Here is a 15,572-nt window from a genome sequence, read left to right as displayed (position 1 = left end):
AATCAAGGCCAGGTGGAACTTAAGTGAATGAAGCCCCACTTTGGCACATTCTAGCTGGGGAGATGGTGGCAAGAGCAAAGCCCCCCTGGAGCTTTTTAGAGGCGAGGGAAGGACACACATGCATGCACAGGTGCAAATACCTCCTCTCTGATGTTCACACAGGGCCACAAACCCACTGTGGATAGGTGCTGTCAACTCTGTGGCAATGCTGCTTAGCCACTCCACTCCCATATTTACTTATTTATCGGCAGCGATGGCTGCGATGACAGGGCCACTCACTCTCAGAAAGCCTCCAAGGCTCCACGACGTCCCTTCAAGCGGTAGCGTAAAAATTTTAAGAGCCCCGGGCCCGGTTTGATGATTTTGACGTGAATTAGCGTGTAGTCGAGTTGTCGGGTGCATTCAGGGGGCTAACTGTTCTAATGCGTTTACCCGCTTGCCTTCCGAGTGTGTCTGTGTGTCTCAAAGCGAAGCGAAGTGTCACTTAATAATTTAGTCGTTGGTTTCGTCCCCCTCGCCATCCATCCATCCATTCACGGCCCTTTATGTCTCGCCTCTGGGAATGCGCCGGCCATCCCTCTGCCTCTCAGGGAGTGATAGAACGAGCAGAGACAGGTGACAGAATCCGGCGTGGTGGTGTGTGAGGACAAAGTGAGAGAGATTGACTGCGAGAGAAAGAGGGGCAGACAGCGGAGTGAACATAAATGCTCAGAAACAGACAAGAATTAAAGGAGCATGAGGTGATTCATGAGTGATGGGAAGATAATGAACAGCAGCCACTTTTTTGAATCGAAAATTTTCACAATGCTGGTTCATCACATAGAACCTCATGTCGGTTCTGTCATTAAATCTGTCTTACGTGTCTTATGCATTAAAGCAATACAACGCAGACACAAGATGGAATATACGCCCATGTCTAACACACACACAAACACACACACAAACACACACACACACAGCTGGATTTCTGGCCTCTGTGCATGCCAGATGTAGACATTTCTTCTTTTTCTCTCTCTCATCACTGTTTTCAGACTAATAGGTTCTTGTTCTCCGTGGAAGTGGTTCTAAGGCGAGAGCGGGAACTCAAAGCCTGCACGCCAAACCTGTGGCCACGGTTGTAATAATCAAATAATGTAACTTGGCCACGTGTAAGAATGTGTGTTAATACACGAGAGCTTTCAACAAAGTCTCTCAATGCCAGTGGCCTCCTATATACTTTAATATGACTTGATGTTCACTTAACCTCCCTTTTTCCTTGTAATTGAAACCTGATGGTGGAATAATAATCGTTTCTTCATATTTTTTCTGCTTTCTGCATTCACTAAGCTGATTTTTTTTGCCTGGGCTGTTGGATAGTATTCAATTACAAGAGGTTTAGAAGAGGGCATTGCAATGGGCATTGCACTTACAGCCCTCTCCATGTGCTCACTGGAAGACAAGCTAAAATGACTTTTTAATGCACCGATTGCTTGGTGCATGCAGAAGTTAAAAAATAAAATATATATCCCTTTTGAAGCTGCACTTCTTTCTTCTCTCCTTCATGCACCCAGTTGAAACACGAGAAGAAGGATGTGCTGCGAGTGAGAATAGAAACTTTTTTTATGATTAAAATTCTCCTTCCTTCAAATGAAGTCCCAAACCCAAACTTTGTTGCTTGTTTGCTAAGTGGTTTCACTACCACAGGATGATTTGTGTGACATTTATTTGGGAGTTTTGTTTGGCGAGGGAGAATCACAAGTGTTTGTGTGTTTGTCGTGTTGTTAGCGGTTATGTTCCTTGTCATGTGTGTGCCATAAATAAAAGACTCCCCTGGCTAATGTAACCCACATGTTTGCTTTTTTTTTTTTGTTCCCACCTCCCTCTCAGCTCAGCATTTGTTTTCGGGGAGGATTCAGATGGTACGCACGCCTCTCAACTTTTGTGAGGTCATTGAAATTTTATTTTTTATATCAAAAGCAGTCGTGGACTTCCCTGTTACTCACAAAGGCTAACGTGTGATTCCCATTACTTCACTACCTCACCACTTAGCAGATGCACAGCTGCTTACTGATGACCTCTCTCGGAACATTTGGACACTCAGTCATACCCAGACATACGCATTAGTCTGATAAATCCCTATTTGGTCGGATTTTTGTCTCAATTCAACATAAATTAGTAATTACACATGCCGTATTGGACCAAATATAAGATGACCCTGACCATAAGATGACTCCCCCTGTGCCAACATCTGGTTTTAGAAAAAGTCTCATCCTGTCAGAAGAGCTTCCCGAAGATACTCGTAGAAAACTAGAGTCCTCATCTTTGAAGCCATTCTCTCATAAAAGTGAAGCATGAAATACTTCCAAAAATCCCAAATTGAGCAAGTTTGTTTATCTGTCTCATACTCACTCTCTTCGAAGAATTATTTTATCTGACTGTTTACATTTTTTAGACTTTTTGATCTCATCATTAAATTATGAAAATCTTGATGGATGATTTGGACCCGATTCGGACCGTAGTTTTCATTTGACAGGAATTTATCTCCTATGTGGCAACTTGTGAGGGATAATGTACAACGAGCATGTTATTATTGTGAAATAAGGCCAAACAAAGGACATGTTCACAGCTAAATGTACACAGTGTGCTGTGGTAGCAACTTGTCAATGAGAAGGTAGCCCCCACCACCCAAAAAATACCTGTTATCTTTAGGTAAAATACCTTTATCATCTATTTTATTCTAAATGGGATCATAATTTACAAAATTAACATGTTGTATTTAAAAAGACATAAACTAGTGATTGAGACCATTTCCTCATTGGGAAATTGTCCACTGAGGTATAAATCAAGTAAGAAGTAGGGTCATTTTCTAATAGACTTCTATACACTCAGAAATCTTTATGCAACCAGTGGAGTTCCCCCCTTCTGGCTTTTAGAGGACTGCAGGTTTAAGACACTTTTGCATTGTCTTCAATCTCAGAAGTCTCCACTTTTAGCCTAGGCCAAACACTAAAGTAAAGACATGAAGAGAAGATACTCATTAGCCCAGCAACATTAAAGTTACAAAAGACCCACAATGCAGCACTCTCTGTACAAGCCAGTGACACCGACACTCTCTTTGATCAAAAAAAATACCTGATGTTAGGAATACGTATCTGTCCTCAAATATAACACACCCTTCATATTTCATATGTAATTCTTCCGGTTGGTTTTCAGTTTTTTTCTGGTGCTGTTGTCAATATTTTGCCCCACCTCAACAAACAGCAACCCTCAAACTGTTGTCAAGGTCACTGTTACAACCACTGACGATACACTCTCTTTTATGTGAGCCTTGGCGAGAGGAGAAAGTGTTTCAGTGAGTGTCAAAGGGAGCAGAAAGCTAAAAGAGGTAAAGACGTATTAGCGAGGTCAGAAGGGAAAAGAATCTGAGGGCTGTGAGAAAGGAAGAGCAAAAACAGAATAATGAGAGACAGAGAGATGGGAAGTTAGCAAAGGGAGGAGAAAGACTTTGTCAAACTCTTCGGTGGAGATTGGGTTGGTGGTGGTGGTGGTGGGGGGCTGTACAATGGGGGCGCTGGCAGGGTTGCCACAGCAGCGTTCCGGATGGGCAGGCGGTCTCCTCTCAGGGGGTGAGGGGGGACGTGGGGCTGTCAGGGAGCCTGGCAGGTAGAGACACAACGCCCTGTGACTGGGGGGGAGCACGGGTCAGTGAGAGAGGACAGGAGCGAGGGGATGGAGGCAGCGGAGGGGTGAGGTGGAGGCCTGTCTGATGAGGTGAGAAGAGAGAGAGTAGAAGGGGAGGGAGACATGAGGGAAGTAAATGAGGGCGGAGGAGGAGAAGAGCTAGAGATGATTAGAAGAGAAATTATCCAAGTGTGAGTGTGGATGACTGTGGAGTTAGAGGAGGAAATAAGAGGGAGAAAGCACAGGGATGGGCTCAGGATGCCCCGAATTACACGTCTGCCAGCCCGGTCAATAGGCAAGTGATGGACCTCAACCTCTTCTTTTTCTTCTTCTACATCTACATCTTCTTCCTCCCACACAGTATCCCTACACCTCTGGGCTCATATGTAAGCCTTTCCCTTATACAACGCTACCTACATCAGAATGTAAACAATAATTTTCACTTCTCTGATATTTTCTGCCAGGTTTAAGATCCTCTACTGAGGATCCAGCCTCTCAAATGGGAACATTTGCTGGCCTTAAGGGGATAGCTAACTATCCATAGTCGATATACTATGTACATGCTCCAGGTGTGGAGAAGCAGGCTTGTAGTGTTTAAAGGGTTAATTTGGATTACCCAAATCAAACAATAGCTTAAATAAACTAACCAGCAACTCCTGTGTTCTGCAAGTTAAAATCAGTGGTTTTGCCAAAAGAGTCTGGCGGCATTCACACGAGCATAAAACAGTTTGAGTTCAATCCACTTAAAAACATCTGTCTCATGGCAAGGGGACGTGGTGGAAATGTTCTAAACATATAACGTGCACAGAAACTAAAATATAGATAATTTTAGTTAGGCTTTTTTTAGGTGGCTAAAATATTTTTTTTCTTTATTTTGGGGTCCTGCAGAGTCTGTTGTGTTTTTGTGATAACTTACTAAAATAGGTGTGTCAGTGTGTGTGTGTGTGTGTGTGTGTGTGAGTAATGGAGTGAAAGTGAAGTGCAGAAAAAGTTAAAGTAAAGGAAGCCGACATGTTGCTGCAGGATTTGCTGTAATTTGGTGAGAAGAACAATGGTCGGGTCAACCCTGTGCCTGCAGGGTCAGAGGTGCTGATGTGAACTAGATATGAGTGTGTGTGTGTGTGTGTGTGTGTGTGTGTGTGTGTGTGTGCGTGTGTGTGCATCTGTGTTATTGGTGCTGATAAAACTGTAGTTTTGCCTCCTGACCTCATGAGTGGAGTCTTCCGTTCCTGGAAAAAACAAAAGTAGCACATGGAGCACTTTATACATAACATGTGTCATTGGGTCATGAATTACCAAATAGGCATTAGCAGATTTTGCTCCCAGCTATTAACCTTTGTTACCGCGAATGTTAAAAATCGTAAATAACTCATAAGACTCATAGAAGACGCCCCACTGCTGTTTTTTTTCCCCCCTCTTGATTTTTCACAAAGGTGCACTTATTAGTGGAGGCCAGATTGCAGCGATCAGTGACACAGACAATCATGTGGCTCTCTATCGCTTCTCCCAGACCTTTCAGTGCCCTCGACTGTGTCTCTCTCTACGTCTTTCTCCCTGTCTCTCTCTCCACCGTTATCACAAGTGGAGGGCTGTTCCTGTCTGTGTCATATGATGTCTTGTGGCCCTTCAGTGGTAGCAGAACAGTGACAGTTCTATCCCTGTGCCATCTGATCGACACGCCATTCCTTGTCACATGCACTGTGTGTGTGTGTGTGTGAGAGGGAAAGTGAGCAAACTTATATGACCATAAATCAGGTCATCGACAGTACAAGCCTTCAGCCATGTGCTTATGTCTCTAGTATTACGGTACAAAGGCTGCACTCACCCTTTTGGAAATGCCACTTCCCACCAGTGTTCAACCATGATTATTATTTTTATGGTCTGTTTATTTTGAATAATTTGACCTCAAAAGGACAAAAAAAAAACCTCTCGACATAAAAGTTTGGATTAGAAAACAGCTGACTGGATGAACTCGTAGAAACCTGAAGTGAACCAGTGTTCTCTGGCTGTGTTTGAGAAGTATCCTGCTCATCGAAGAGAAAGACACTCAACAACTTTTTTTCTACTGGCCTTAATCATTTGTTTCTGCGGCACATAATCACCACCACTGCACAAATTATGTTGTTCTACTTTTCTCTCTCTCTGCCCTCTGCTGCTGTCCTTCCATTTACCCGTTTTAGTGTGTAAAAGGCCAATTTGAGTTGGATTTTGCTCAATTGTGATTTCATTCCATGAAAAATTATCCCCCCAGAAAAATAAGAACAACATCCGGCCCACCCCCCAAAGGAAAGCATCTTAATTATGACTGTTTTTCGTATGCATATGTTTCATGCTCACTGTTGTCTGTTGAACTGTTTTTTTTCTTACTTTGCATAGAAAATGAAAAACAAGGTACTTTGCCTCTCAAGACTTAAGAGCTTAGAAAGGGGAATTGGTTCTCTTGAGACTAACAACACAGCGCTGTCGCACCCAATTTCTGGGCTATTTGACCCATTAGATGTCAATGTGTGGGAAACAAACAGGCAGAGCTGAGAGGTTTGATGGGTATAATAATGTGGGCTCAGTGATGGAGGGTGCATTCTGAAACACACTTGTAGCTTACAGTCAAGGGGGGGAAAGATGTTTTAAGTCAAATTTTTACTCTGTGTGTACTTCTTTTACTCTCTTTCACCTGACATGCTCCGAAGGAGGCTTTAGTGTATTAATACTTTACATTAAAGCATATTTTTAAACTATGAATCAGTACTTTACTATTTACAACTTGTATGCCTACCTTGGAGCGCATTATGTCCATTTCGACCAATTACAGAATTGTATTATATAACATTATCATAAAGGTATTTTCCATGGAGTTAAGAGTCAGAGTTCCAAGTTTTAAGTTATATGCACCAGAGGCGTGGGAGGAAATAAGTCACAAATTTGATAAGTTTAGACTTAACTTGATGAAATTAAAAAAAACATTGCAACTCGACTTAGACTATAACACCAATGACTTTGGACTTCATGTGGACTTTAGACTTGAAAATACTTGATACCTTCCCCCTTGCCATGCTATATGTTATTAAAGTGTGTTGGCACAAGTTTTACAACAAATAAATACAAATTCGGGACTTGTCTGTCTTGACTTGAAACTTGAGTGCAAAGACTTGGAACATACGTAATTGTTAAAACAGTGACTTGGTCCCAGCAGAGGAGAAGATTGGATTCTAAACTAAGTTTGCTGGCCTCTCTATTTCTGTATAAAAATGATGACAAGAAAAAAATTAGAGTTAGTTACTTGCAAACAGACATAGAAAGAGAAGAAAGAAATGAATGAATGAGTAAAACAATAATTGAACTGAAAAAGTCCTCCAACCCATGAAGCTTCACAGTTGTTTGTTCCAACACTCTAATATGACCCACAGGAGCGTTTTCTAACCAGTGGCAAGAACACTGGTTCATGTCCTCACACCTGAATGTACAGTTGCAGTTTTAAACACATGGTTAATGTTGTGAAACTGTTGCACTTCGGTAAGGTTTAAGCCCCCAAATAGCTTGGTTAGGTTCAGGAAAAGATCATGATTTGGGGTAAAATAAGTATGTTTGTCAGCAACTTAAGGTACAAAAATAAGTTAACCTAAGTTACCTATGTGACATAAATCCTGTGGTTGCTTCTCCAATCCATCCGTTCCCTTTAACCCCGCCTCCCCAGCGCTCTGGGGCTCCTTTACATGAACAGAGGAAAGAAATAGTGACTAGTAAACTTAAATACTTTTAGGGCGTAATGATTTAAATGAGGGCTATGTAAGTGTTCGTATCGGTAAGTTGCGGAATATATGCAGACGAGAACTGCATTACAGCCACTAGAGGTCGCCACTTTACAATAACCATAAACATGAGTTGTAACAAGCTGCTTGTTGCCAAAGTACATCTGAATAAAATGATAGGACCCACTGAATGTGAGTACTATGAGAGTTTTTACTGTGCTGGCCTACATCTATTATTATAAGACTTTATTTTTACTCAAGGTGATGCATTGTCAAGAAAAGAGCCAAAATAAAGGAGGAAGGAATGAAGGAAGGAATGAAGCAATGACTAACTCAAAAACATTTTTTATAGAAACAATTACTGGACCTGTTTCCCCTAATGCTACTCTAGATGATTTTTCACAGATAAAAGATGATGCTGATCATTTCAGAAAATCTTCAGATATTCTTTTAATAACATCAATTTAAAAAACAAGATTTCTTAAAATAAAAAAGAACTCCAACACAATGTAAGCAGGATAATCCAATCGTTGAAGTGATTTAAAAAATAAATAAATATATATATATATATTTTTTAACACACTGTAGGCATTTTTTTCAGACATATCTAAGGTCGGCATGTATTGAGCATTGAGGACTGGATGGTGCTGCATGTATGCTGTGCATTACCCTGCATGATTCTTTAAGACATTTTGACATATTCTGGCCCTCATTTAAAGTTCTGTTGATCTTTTTTTTTTTTTTTAAAGTTGTTATATTTGGACAAATGTGCTATGTGTATGTATAACAGAATCAACTAAATTATAACTGAAAAAGCTACGTCTTATAAAATGAAAAAAAAAAGACAAGGACTCTTCTTTCATAGCACTTTTGGGGGGGTCACTTTTACATTCGGGCAACATAGTACAATTTACTCTTTGCTCTGTAACTCTTCAATCTCGACAATCCCCCTCTGACTGCTTGGATTGTAGGAGTGTACCCCAGACTGAGCGTGTGAGTCTCTGGGGAGTAAGGATGCTATGGCAGAGCTTTAACCTCATGCACACACTTGTATTGATCCATACAAGCCTCAGTGGCTGTTGCTACAGAGCGGGCTGCACTCTGTCATGCAGGGCTCCCCCTGTCACTGGTCAGTGGCAGCTCAGGAGCACTACAGCACGTCACACACCAGTATCCAGCACACACCCATCAGCCTCTGGGGCTAACACACTGCCACCAACTCTGACCTCCCCTCCTGCCTCACCCAATCACCCTACCCCCCTTTTTTTTCTTCCCCTCTTTCTCTACCTCACTTTTCCTCTAATGAGTTGCAACACTGATAACGAGCCTGATGATCTTCCATTGATTCGGCTATCACTTGCTTGTCTGGTAATTGATCCGTAGCTGAGCCTCTAGTTAATTATATGGGCTTCGACATGGACCCCTGCCCCGGGGGGAATTCTCAAGTCCTGCACAATAATAGTTTTAATAAAGGAGCCTGCGAATCTCCTGCATCCCTTTTTTTCCCTACCCATCTTCCTGCTTCCCAGCATTTCTCATCTTTCTATTTCCTTCTTCCTCTCTATTTCCCTCTTAAATTTCTCCATCTCCGTATTCCGTGACTCTTTTCTCGTTTCCTCTGTCATCACGGCCATTACCATCAGCAGAGTCAAAGGGGCAGGAAGGGGGAAAAAAAGGGAAGAGAAAAGAGGGAGAGTGAGCAATATTGGCAGAGTCCACTCCCCCCCTCCCACAAATAACAGCCATTAACCAGTCAGGTCAGAAGCTGAGCCACCAGCTTGACTTGAAACACTGAGTGCCACTCGAAAAAACCCACAGACTGGCACATTTATAGACGAGAGGGAGGAAGAGGGAGGAAGAGGGAGAGAGGCGTGAGCTGGAAAGCAAAAAGGAACCTCAGCCGCTAAATTGTCACTTAATATAATTAGAGTAAGCCTCGTGCATTACCTTTTCAATAAGTCGTTAAGAGCGGAGCATGCGGCACATGGACAGGAGGTGACACATTACGCCTTTTACGACAAGGCTGCTTGTGGCTTCTGACAAGGTACAGGCCAATATGCAAAAGATAAATGAAGAATAGAACAGAAAAGACGAAGGGGGGGTAGTAAAAGAGATACAGAGCGAGGTATGGAAGTGGAGAAAATCATCACAGAAGGAAAAAGGAATAAGATGTAGGCTGGGAGGAAAGGAGTGAAGATGTAAATTGAGCTTGAGACAAAAGACACAATTGCACATTTTCAAAGTGGCAAGACACACACTGTATACTTTTCTCTCTGCTGGCAGAAATCCCCTGTACATAACAGTAACGACCGGTGTGATAATGTCAGCAAAGGTTAACACCATACTGCCATTAGTACATTGCACAAAAGGCTTTTAACACACATCCAAGCACCTGTCTGAAGCAATTTAACACAAAATTTGAAATGACTTTATACATCAGAAGCCATTTAATGCGGCCGGGGAGAGAAGTTCTCTCTCTGTCCCTCTATCTTTTGTTCCTCGGCGGCGGAAAGATCACAGTGACATCTCCCTCTCGCTGCGGACTGAGGCACCTGGTCTGTCATTTCTCTAATGATGGTAGGGTGAAAAGACTGAGGTGGAGATGGGAGATTTAAAGGGAAGAAGAGAAGGAAAGGAGGAGGAGGTGGGGGGGATGTCTTCATTGTTTGAGACGTGTCCTACGCTGTGTCAAAGGAAGAATAGATCTCCTTCCTCCTTTTTTTTTTTTGGTTTTATCCTCCTGTGGGTCTTTTTCTCCATGTCTGCCTCCCTTTACTCCTCCATCCCTCATTTTATTCCCTTACCTTTGCTGCTGTGGGGACCAATTTGGCTAAAATGGAACCTCTTCCTCATTTTTTTCTTAATTAAAATCTGAGAGCCTCCGCGGGGGGGTTTCCTCCCTGTGTGTGTGTGTGTGTGTGTGTGTGTGCCTGCCAGTGTGTGTGTGTGTGTTCATATGCATGCATGCTGGTGGCAGATTGCCTGCGTTCCATTAGTCTTTCATTAGAGTGGGAAAAAATCAAACAAAGGCACCAGGTTTTTTGGGAGATATAACAAGTCTATTGATATTTTGTTTATTTTTGTTTGTTTATTTTTATTTTTGTTTTTTTTATTGCTGCCTTACAATTACAGCATCTGCAGATTAAATAATCTACAATATTGCATTTTTAAAAATTGAGCAAAGAAAGAAATACTTGATAACAATCTGCAGCGGTTTTGCTTTTCTTAAAGATGTCTTTCAAGGTAAAAAGCTCTTTTGCTAAGCACCATGCGTGATTTTTGTGCGTGTGTGTGTGTGTGTGTGTGTGTGTGTGTGTGGCGGGATGGTCCCTCAGGGGAACTAAGTTGCTCTGAGACGTGCTGGCCGCTCGCAGCGCAAATGGTAATAAGGCAGGGGGACAAACGCTCCCCCCACCTCCTCCTGCTCTGCGATGGCGCTTGCCCCCACCTTCCTCCCCCGAGCAGAGGAGGGGTGTGTGTGTGTGTGTGTGTGTGTGTGTGTGTGTGTGTGTGTGTGAGTGTGAGGAAGCGTGCAGCGCGATGTCATTGAGCATCTCAGAGTGGAGCGGCACAGTTGACTCAGTTGAGCCTGCACCGGCCCGACACACACACACACACATGCTCTCTCGCTCGCTCTCACACACACATACAGACAGACTCAGGCGCTCAGTTCAGTTCCTCAGCGGCTGCAGCGGAGTACAGAGGAGTCAGAGAGAGAGAGAGAGAAAGAGAAACAGCGAGAGAGGAAAAGAGAGAGGACAGGCGGCACGGCACGGACGTCGAGAGAGGGACACAATCTCAGAGAGAGAGAGAGAGAGAGAGAGAGAGAGAGAGAGAGAGAGAGAGAGAGAGAGAGAGAGAAAGAGAGAGGAGCGGGAGGCAGGGAGAGCTGGATAGCTGGTGGCTCACTCCCACACCTCATCTTCACTTTGCTGGGACAGGCACAGAATTGATGGTAAGAGACGTTCATGCATTTTATTGAAACTGTTTGCAATGTGGCGATTTTCACGGGACATTTTTGTATTTATTTTTTCCTTTAAAAAAAAGAAGATTTTTTTTAACAGATTTTGTGTGAAACTGTTTATTTTTGTTTCACATTTAGTTTTGTTTGGTTCAAAAATCTTTTATTTTTTTTAATTTTTTACAATTTAATAGAGGTTTTATATGTATTCAAGACTCACTTATCACTTTGGAAAAACGTATTAATTACAAAAAATAGATTTATTTTTGTCTTTATGCATGTGTTTAGTGTTGAGTGTGCAGCTCCCAGGTTGTTCAACTTTTTCTTTACTACTTTTTAAAGCATTTTACATCAGAGTATGTGTGATTGGTGCATGCATGCATGCAGGTAAATGTGTTTCATTGTGTGTGTTTGTGTTGAGTCCATGTCCAGGTACAAAATGACTGACAGATGGATTAAAGCAAAAAAACTGAGGCCACGGGCAACATCATACACCCCTCCTCGCTAATTCCCATAACCCCCCTCTTTTCTCCTTTTACTCCATTCTTGCTCACCTTCTCATCACCCCCCTCCCCTCCTCCTCACCTCATCCTTCTCCTCATCCTTCTTCACCTCCAGTGCTCTGCTCATCTTGCCCTGTCCAAGACGAGGCCCCCGAGGAAATTCACTTGCAAGCCCTCTTTTCTCTCTCTCTTCTCGAGAATTAACTCCACACACACTCCTCCGCCACCAGAGCTGCCAAGAAACCTCACACACACATCTACTCCCTCAACTCCCCTCTCACTGTTATCCTTCTCGAGAAGCAGGACCGGTGCGAGACAAAAAAAAGGCAACACGACCCCAAAAGAACCCACCTTCACTGACTTTTTTTTTCTCTTCTCTCCTCCTTCACACTCCCACATCCCTCCTGCCCTCCCTCTCTGTCTCTCCCTCTCTCTCTGTCTAAGTCCAAGGAGGCAGAGTTGGATGTGAGAGGCAGTGAGTGCGACACAGTCCCACAAGAGCCCAGCACAGACCTGGAGCCGCCCAGGCCACCTCCAGCTAAGGCTAACGGACCCACCGGCACCGCTGGCGTTTGCACGAGCATCCCCTCCAGTAGCCACAGTAGCAGCAGCACCACCACCACCACCACCAGCAGCAGCAGCAGCAGAAGTGGTCTGGGTGGCATTAGCATCGTTAGCAGCAGCGCTGAGGGAGCAGGCGAAAGCTCCATGCAGTTCAGCACCAGACCGCCTAGTGCTGAGCAGCCGGGCTTCATGGGGACATGGCAGCAGCAGAGCACTGACAGCAACCTCCTCTACAGAATGTCCCAGCAGGTACGTCAGCTCAGCCTCAGCCTCTCCATCTCTGCCTCTCCTCTCGCTCCACATTCTCACTCTATAACCAGGCACCAAACTTTTAGATTTCTTCTCTTGGTGTACGTTCAGATGTTTGCTGTTGTGATCTTACTTGGTTTGTGTGTGGAAAAGATGTGTGTCAGTAGGTGTGTGTATGTAATTTAGAGGTTAAGGGGTTGATTGTTGGCAATGTTTTGTTTGTGATATTTTTGAATTAATAATCCTTACATGCAATTTTTGCAACTTTTTCCCTGCTATTGGTATATATCAGATTTGATGTTGTATGCATGTCTCAGTTTTGTTGTTCTACACACACCATGTCTGAAAGCGTTTTCATTCATGCAGCCTCTGTGTGTGTGTGTGTGTGTCATTTTTAATTTTACTAATTCAATGCATGAGTCATTTTTCTGCCCCATAAAACAACTAAAAATGTAATATCTTGTGTGTTTGTAAAAAAACACATTTTAGTGCAAAAAAATCAGATAGTTCATTTATTTCACTATTTGATGGATTATGCCATGTCTGGATTCGTTACATACATGCTTAAGTCTGCGTAATTGGTCTGTAAGCGGTGTGGAGTTTAAAAGCAAGCAATAGCAGTGTTTTGGTAACCTCAGTGCCGATAAAGACTCGGGAAGGGGCACCCCTCTGGGACCGGCTAATTGACTTCATGTGGCCGAGGCAGGAAGCTCCTCGCGCGGCTACAGAGCAGCAGAGCAGCCGTGAATGAACACAGGCTCGCCTGGAAAAGTCATGATGATAACGGGGAGCCTTGCACCGGCTGAGGAAACTCCACATTTCCTCCCGACATTTCTCGTGGATGTTACACTGAATTTCTCTCTTGTTTAGTTGTTTTAAAAACAAAATCTAAAGTTAGAAACAAGAGAGTTATTTTTAAAGAGGACTGGGGATTCTGTGCGTAAATGTCAGGTAAGAAGAGGGAAGAGGAGTTCTGTTCATGTGTATGTATGTGTGTGTTTGTGTGTGTATGTGTGTGTGTGTGTGTGTGTGTGTGCATCCGTTCGCGCGCACGTGTGTGAGGGGGAGACAGTAAAGATAGAGGATGGTTGTTAGGTTGCAGTTAATCATAGCGGGACCTGCAGGCTCTCCGTACCATGCGCACGCTGTTACACACTCTCTTGCGCAACAGCCGCGGCTCTGTGTTGGAAACGATGAGAAACTTATCCTGTCACCATGACGCTATTTACAGCCCGTGTAGTTATTATTTTTAAATCCCAGAGGTGTAATCTTGAAGGTGAACCTGATGTGTTGAGAACAAAATATGAAACTAATGGAATAGCACATTTTCTAAAGCATCTATTACAATATTGCTGTGTTTCTTCATAAAATAAACCCCCCTTTTTACGCATTTCCCTCTGCGTAATCTCTACTAAATATTACATTTTTAAATAAATAGCACCCATGCACTTTTTATGCAACTTCATATTTTTTAGCAGCTTAATTTGTCCTAAAGAAACGATCATAAGAACCATTGTGAGTGATTTGGAAGAGCCGGAGAGCAGAGCGCTCCTCTCCTCTCCTCCTCTCCCGGTATGAAGCAGGTGGATGTGGGCCCCTGCGCTCAGCATCTGCTGGGACCCCCACGTTTGCATCCCCAATCCTTTTTACAAATGCGCACCGTTGTTTCAATATAATCAGCTGTGGGACTCGCTGTTATTTATCCTTCCTCGTACCACTTAGAAGACATCTTCCCATGTTTAGTAGGCATGACATAAATTCTCCGAAGTGCGCCTGTTCCTTGACAGACTTCGCCTTCTTGGAATCTAACCGATAATGACTTTGTGTTTGCCGAGGCTGGCGCACCCTGGGGTGTTGGAGGGGAGAAATGCGTTATGGGCTTGTGTTTTTGAAAACCTCCACTTTCTCTCCCTTAAAGATCAACTAGGTGACACGAGGGATGCGGTATTTTTATTTTTATTTTTATCGTTGTTAGGCCAAATGATATTTCCATGTGATCGATGGAGACGCGGAGCAGCTGTGCGCAGTGCGTTTAGGACGCACGCAGCTGTGGTGAGGAGCAGGAGCAGGGCATCACCAAACATTTGGCACTACTTTGGACATTCCTTGTAAAACACACACACGTAGACACACACGGACACACACACAGACACACACACACACACACAAACACACACACACGCACACACGAGGCAAGGCTTTAGAAATGAGGAAAAAAATAGCACTTTTACATGGGATGCAGGTATTTTCCTACCACGGTTGGAATGACGTAAATAAATAAGGTCATGGTTTACAGCAGGTGTCTGTTCAACTCGGTGCATTAACATCGATCAAAGTAAAGAAAGTCAACATTTTAACCATAAAATTATCAATCAGGAGATCTGATTTATTTTTCTCCCCTTTACGTTGTTTTATAACAAAATTAAGCCAAAGAGAGCAGCACCTGTCTCCTCCTGCGTGAAGAAAATTACTGAAATAAAACATATTTTAATTTGAAAACGAATGTCATCTCAGAATGTATTGATTTCATTTTTGATTGATCCCTGAATTCAACACATTTTAATGTATTTTATAATTCGGCTATAAATGTGAATAATTTCAGAATAAATACATTCATGTATTTTCATATTTATTTAGATGTTTTCAATGAAAATAACCATTTCCCCCTCGTATATTTTGCTGGAAGTGATACTGTTACAAATTGGAAAAACAGATGAAAAATAAAGGTGAATTAAATATTTTTATTGTGCTTTTATGAAGTTTGGGGTATTAGGATTGCATATTGATAATCTAACTACATGTAATCGTTTTTATTATTGCGTGTGTGTCTAATCTAACGGAATTAACAACAGTGGCGATAAAAGCAGGAGTGCAAGCAAATCATTTCAC

General features: G+C 42.8%; 1 protein-coding gene across 1 annotated transcript in view; it reads left to right on the top strand.

Moving 5' to 3' along the window:
* The window catches only part of bnc2 (basonuclin zinc finger protein 2), a 181,780-nt gene that overhangs the window by 65,687 nt on the left and 100,521 nt on the right, over positions 1–15,572 (top strand). Inside the window, exon 2 of the mRNA XM_059341647.1 lies at positions 12,315–12,683. Coding sequence (XP_059197630.1) covers positions 12,315–12,683 — 369 coding nt within the window. The remainder of the gene's footprint in view (positions 1–12,314; positions 12,684–15,572) is intronic.

Source organism: Centropristis striata, chromosome 1 (genome assembly GCF_030273125.1).
Source record: "Centropristis striata isolate RG_2023a ecotype Rhode Island chromosome 1, C.striata_1.0, whole genome shotgun sequence".
NCBI classification, from domain to species: domain Eukaryota; kingdom Metazoa; phylum Chordata; class Actinopteri; order Perciformes; family Serranidae; genus Centropristis; species Centropristis striata.
The sequence above is the reverse complement of the archived record's forward strand: the minus strand, read 5'-3'. Positions and strand labels throughout refer to the sequence as shown.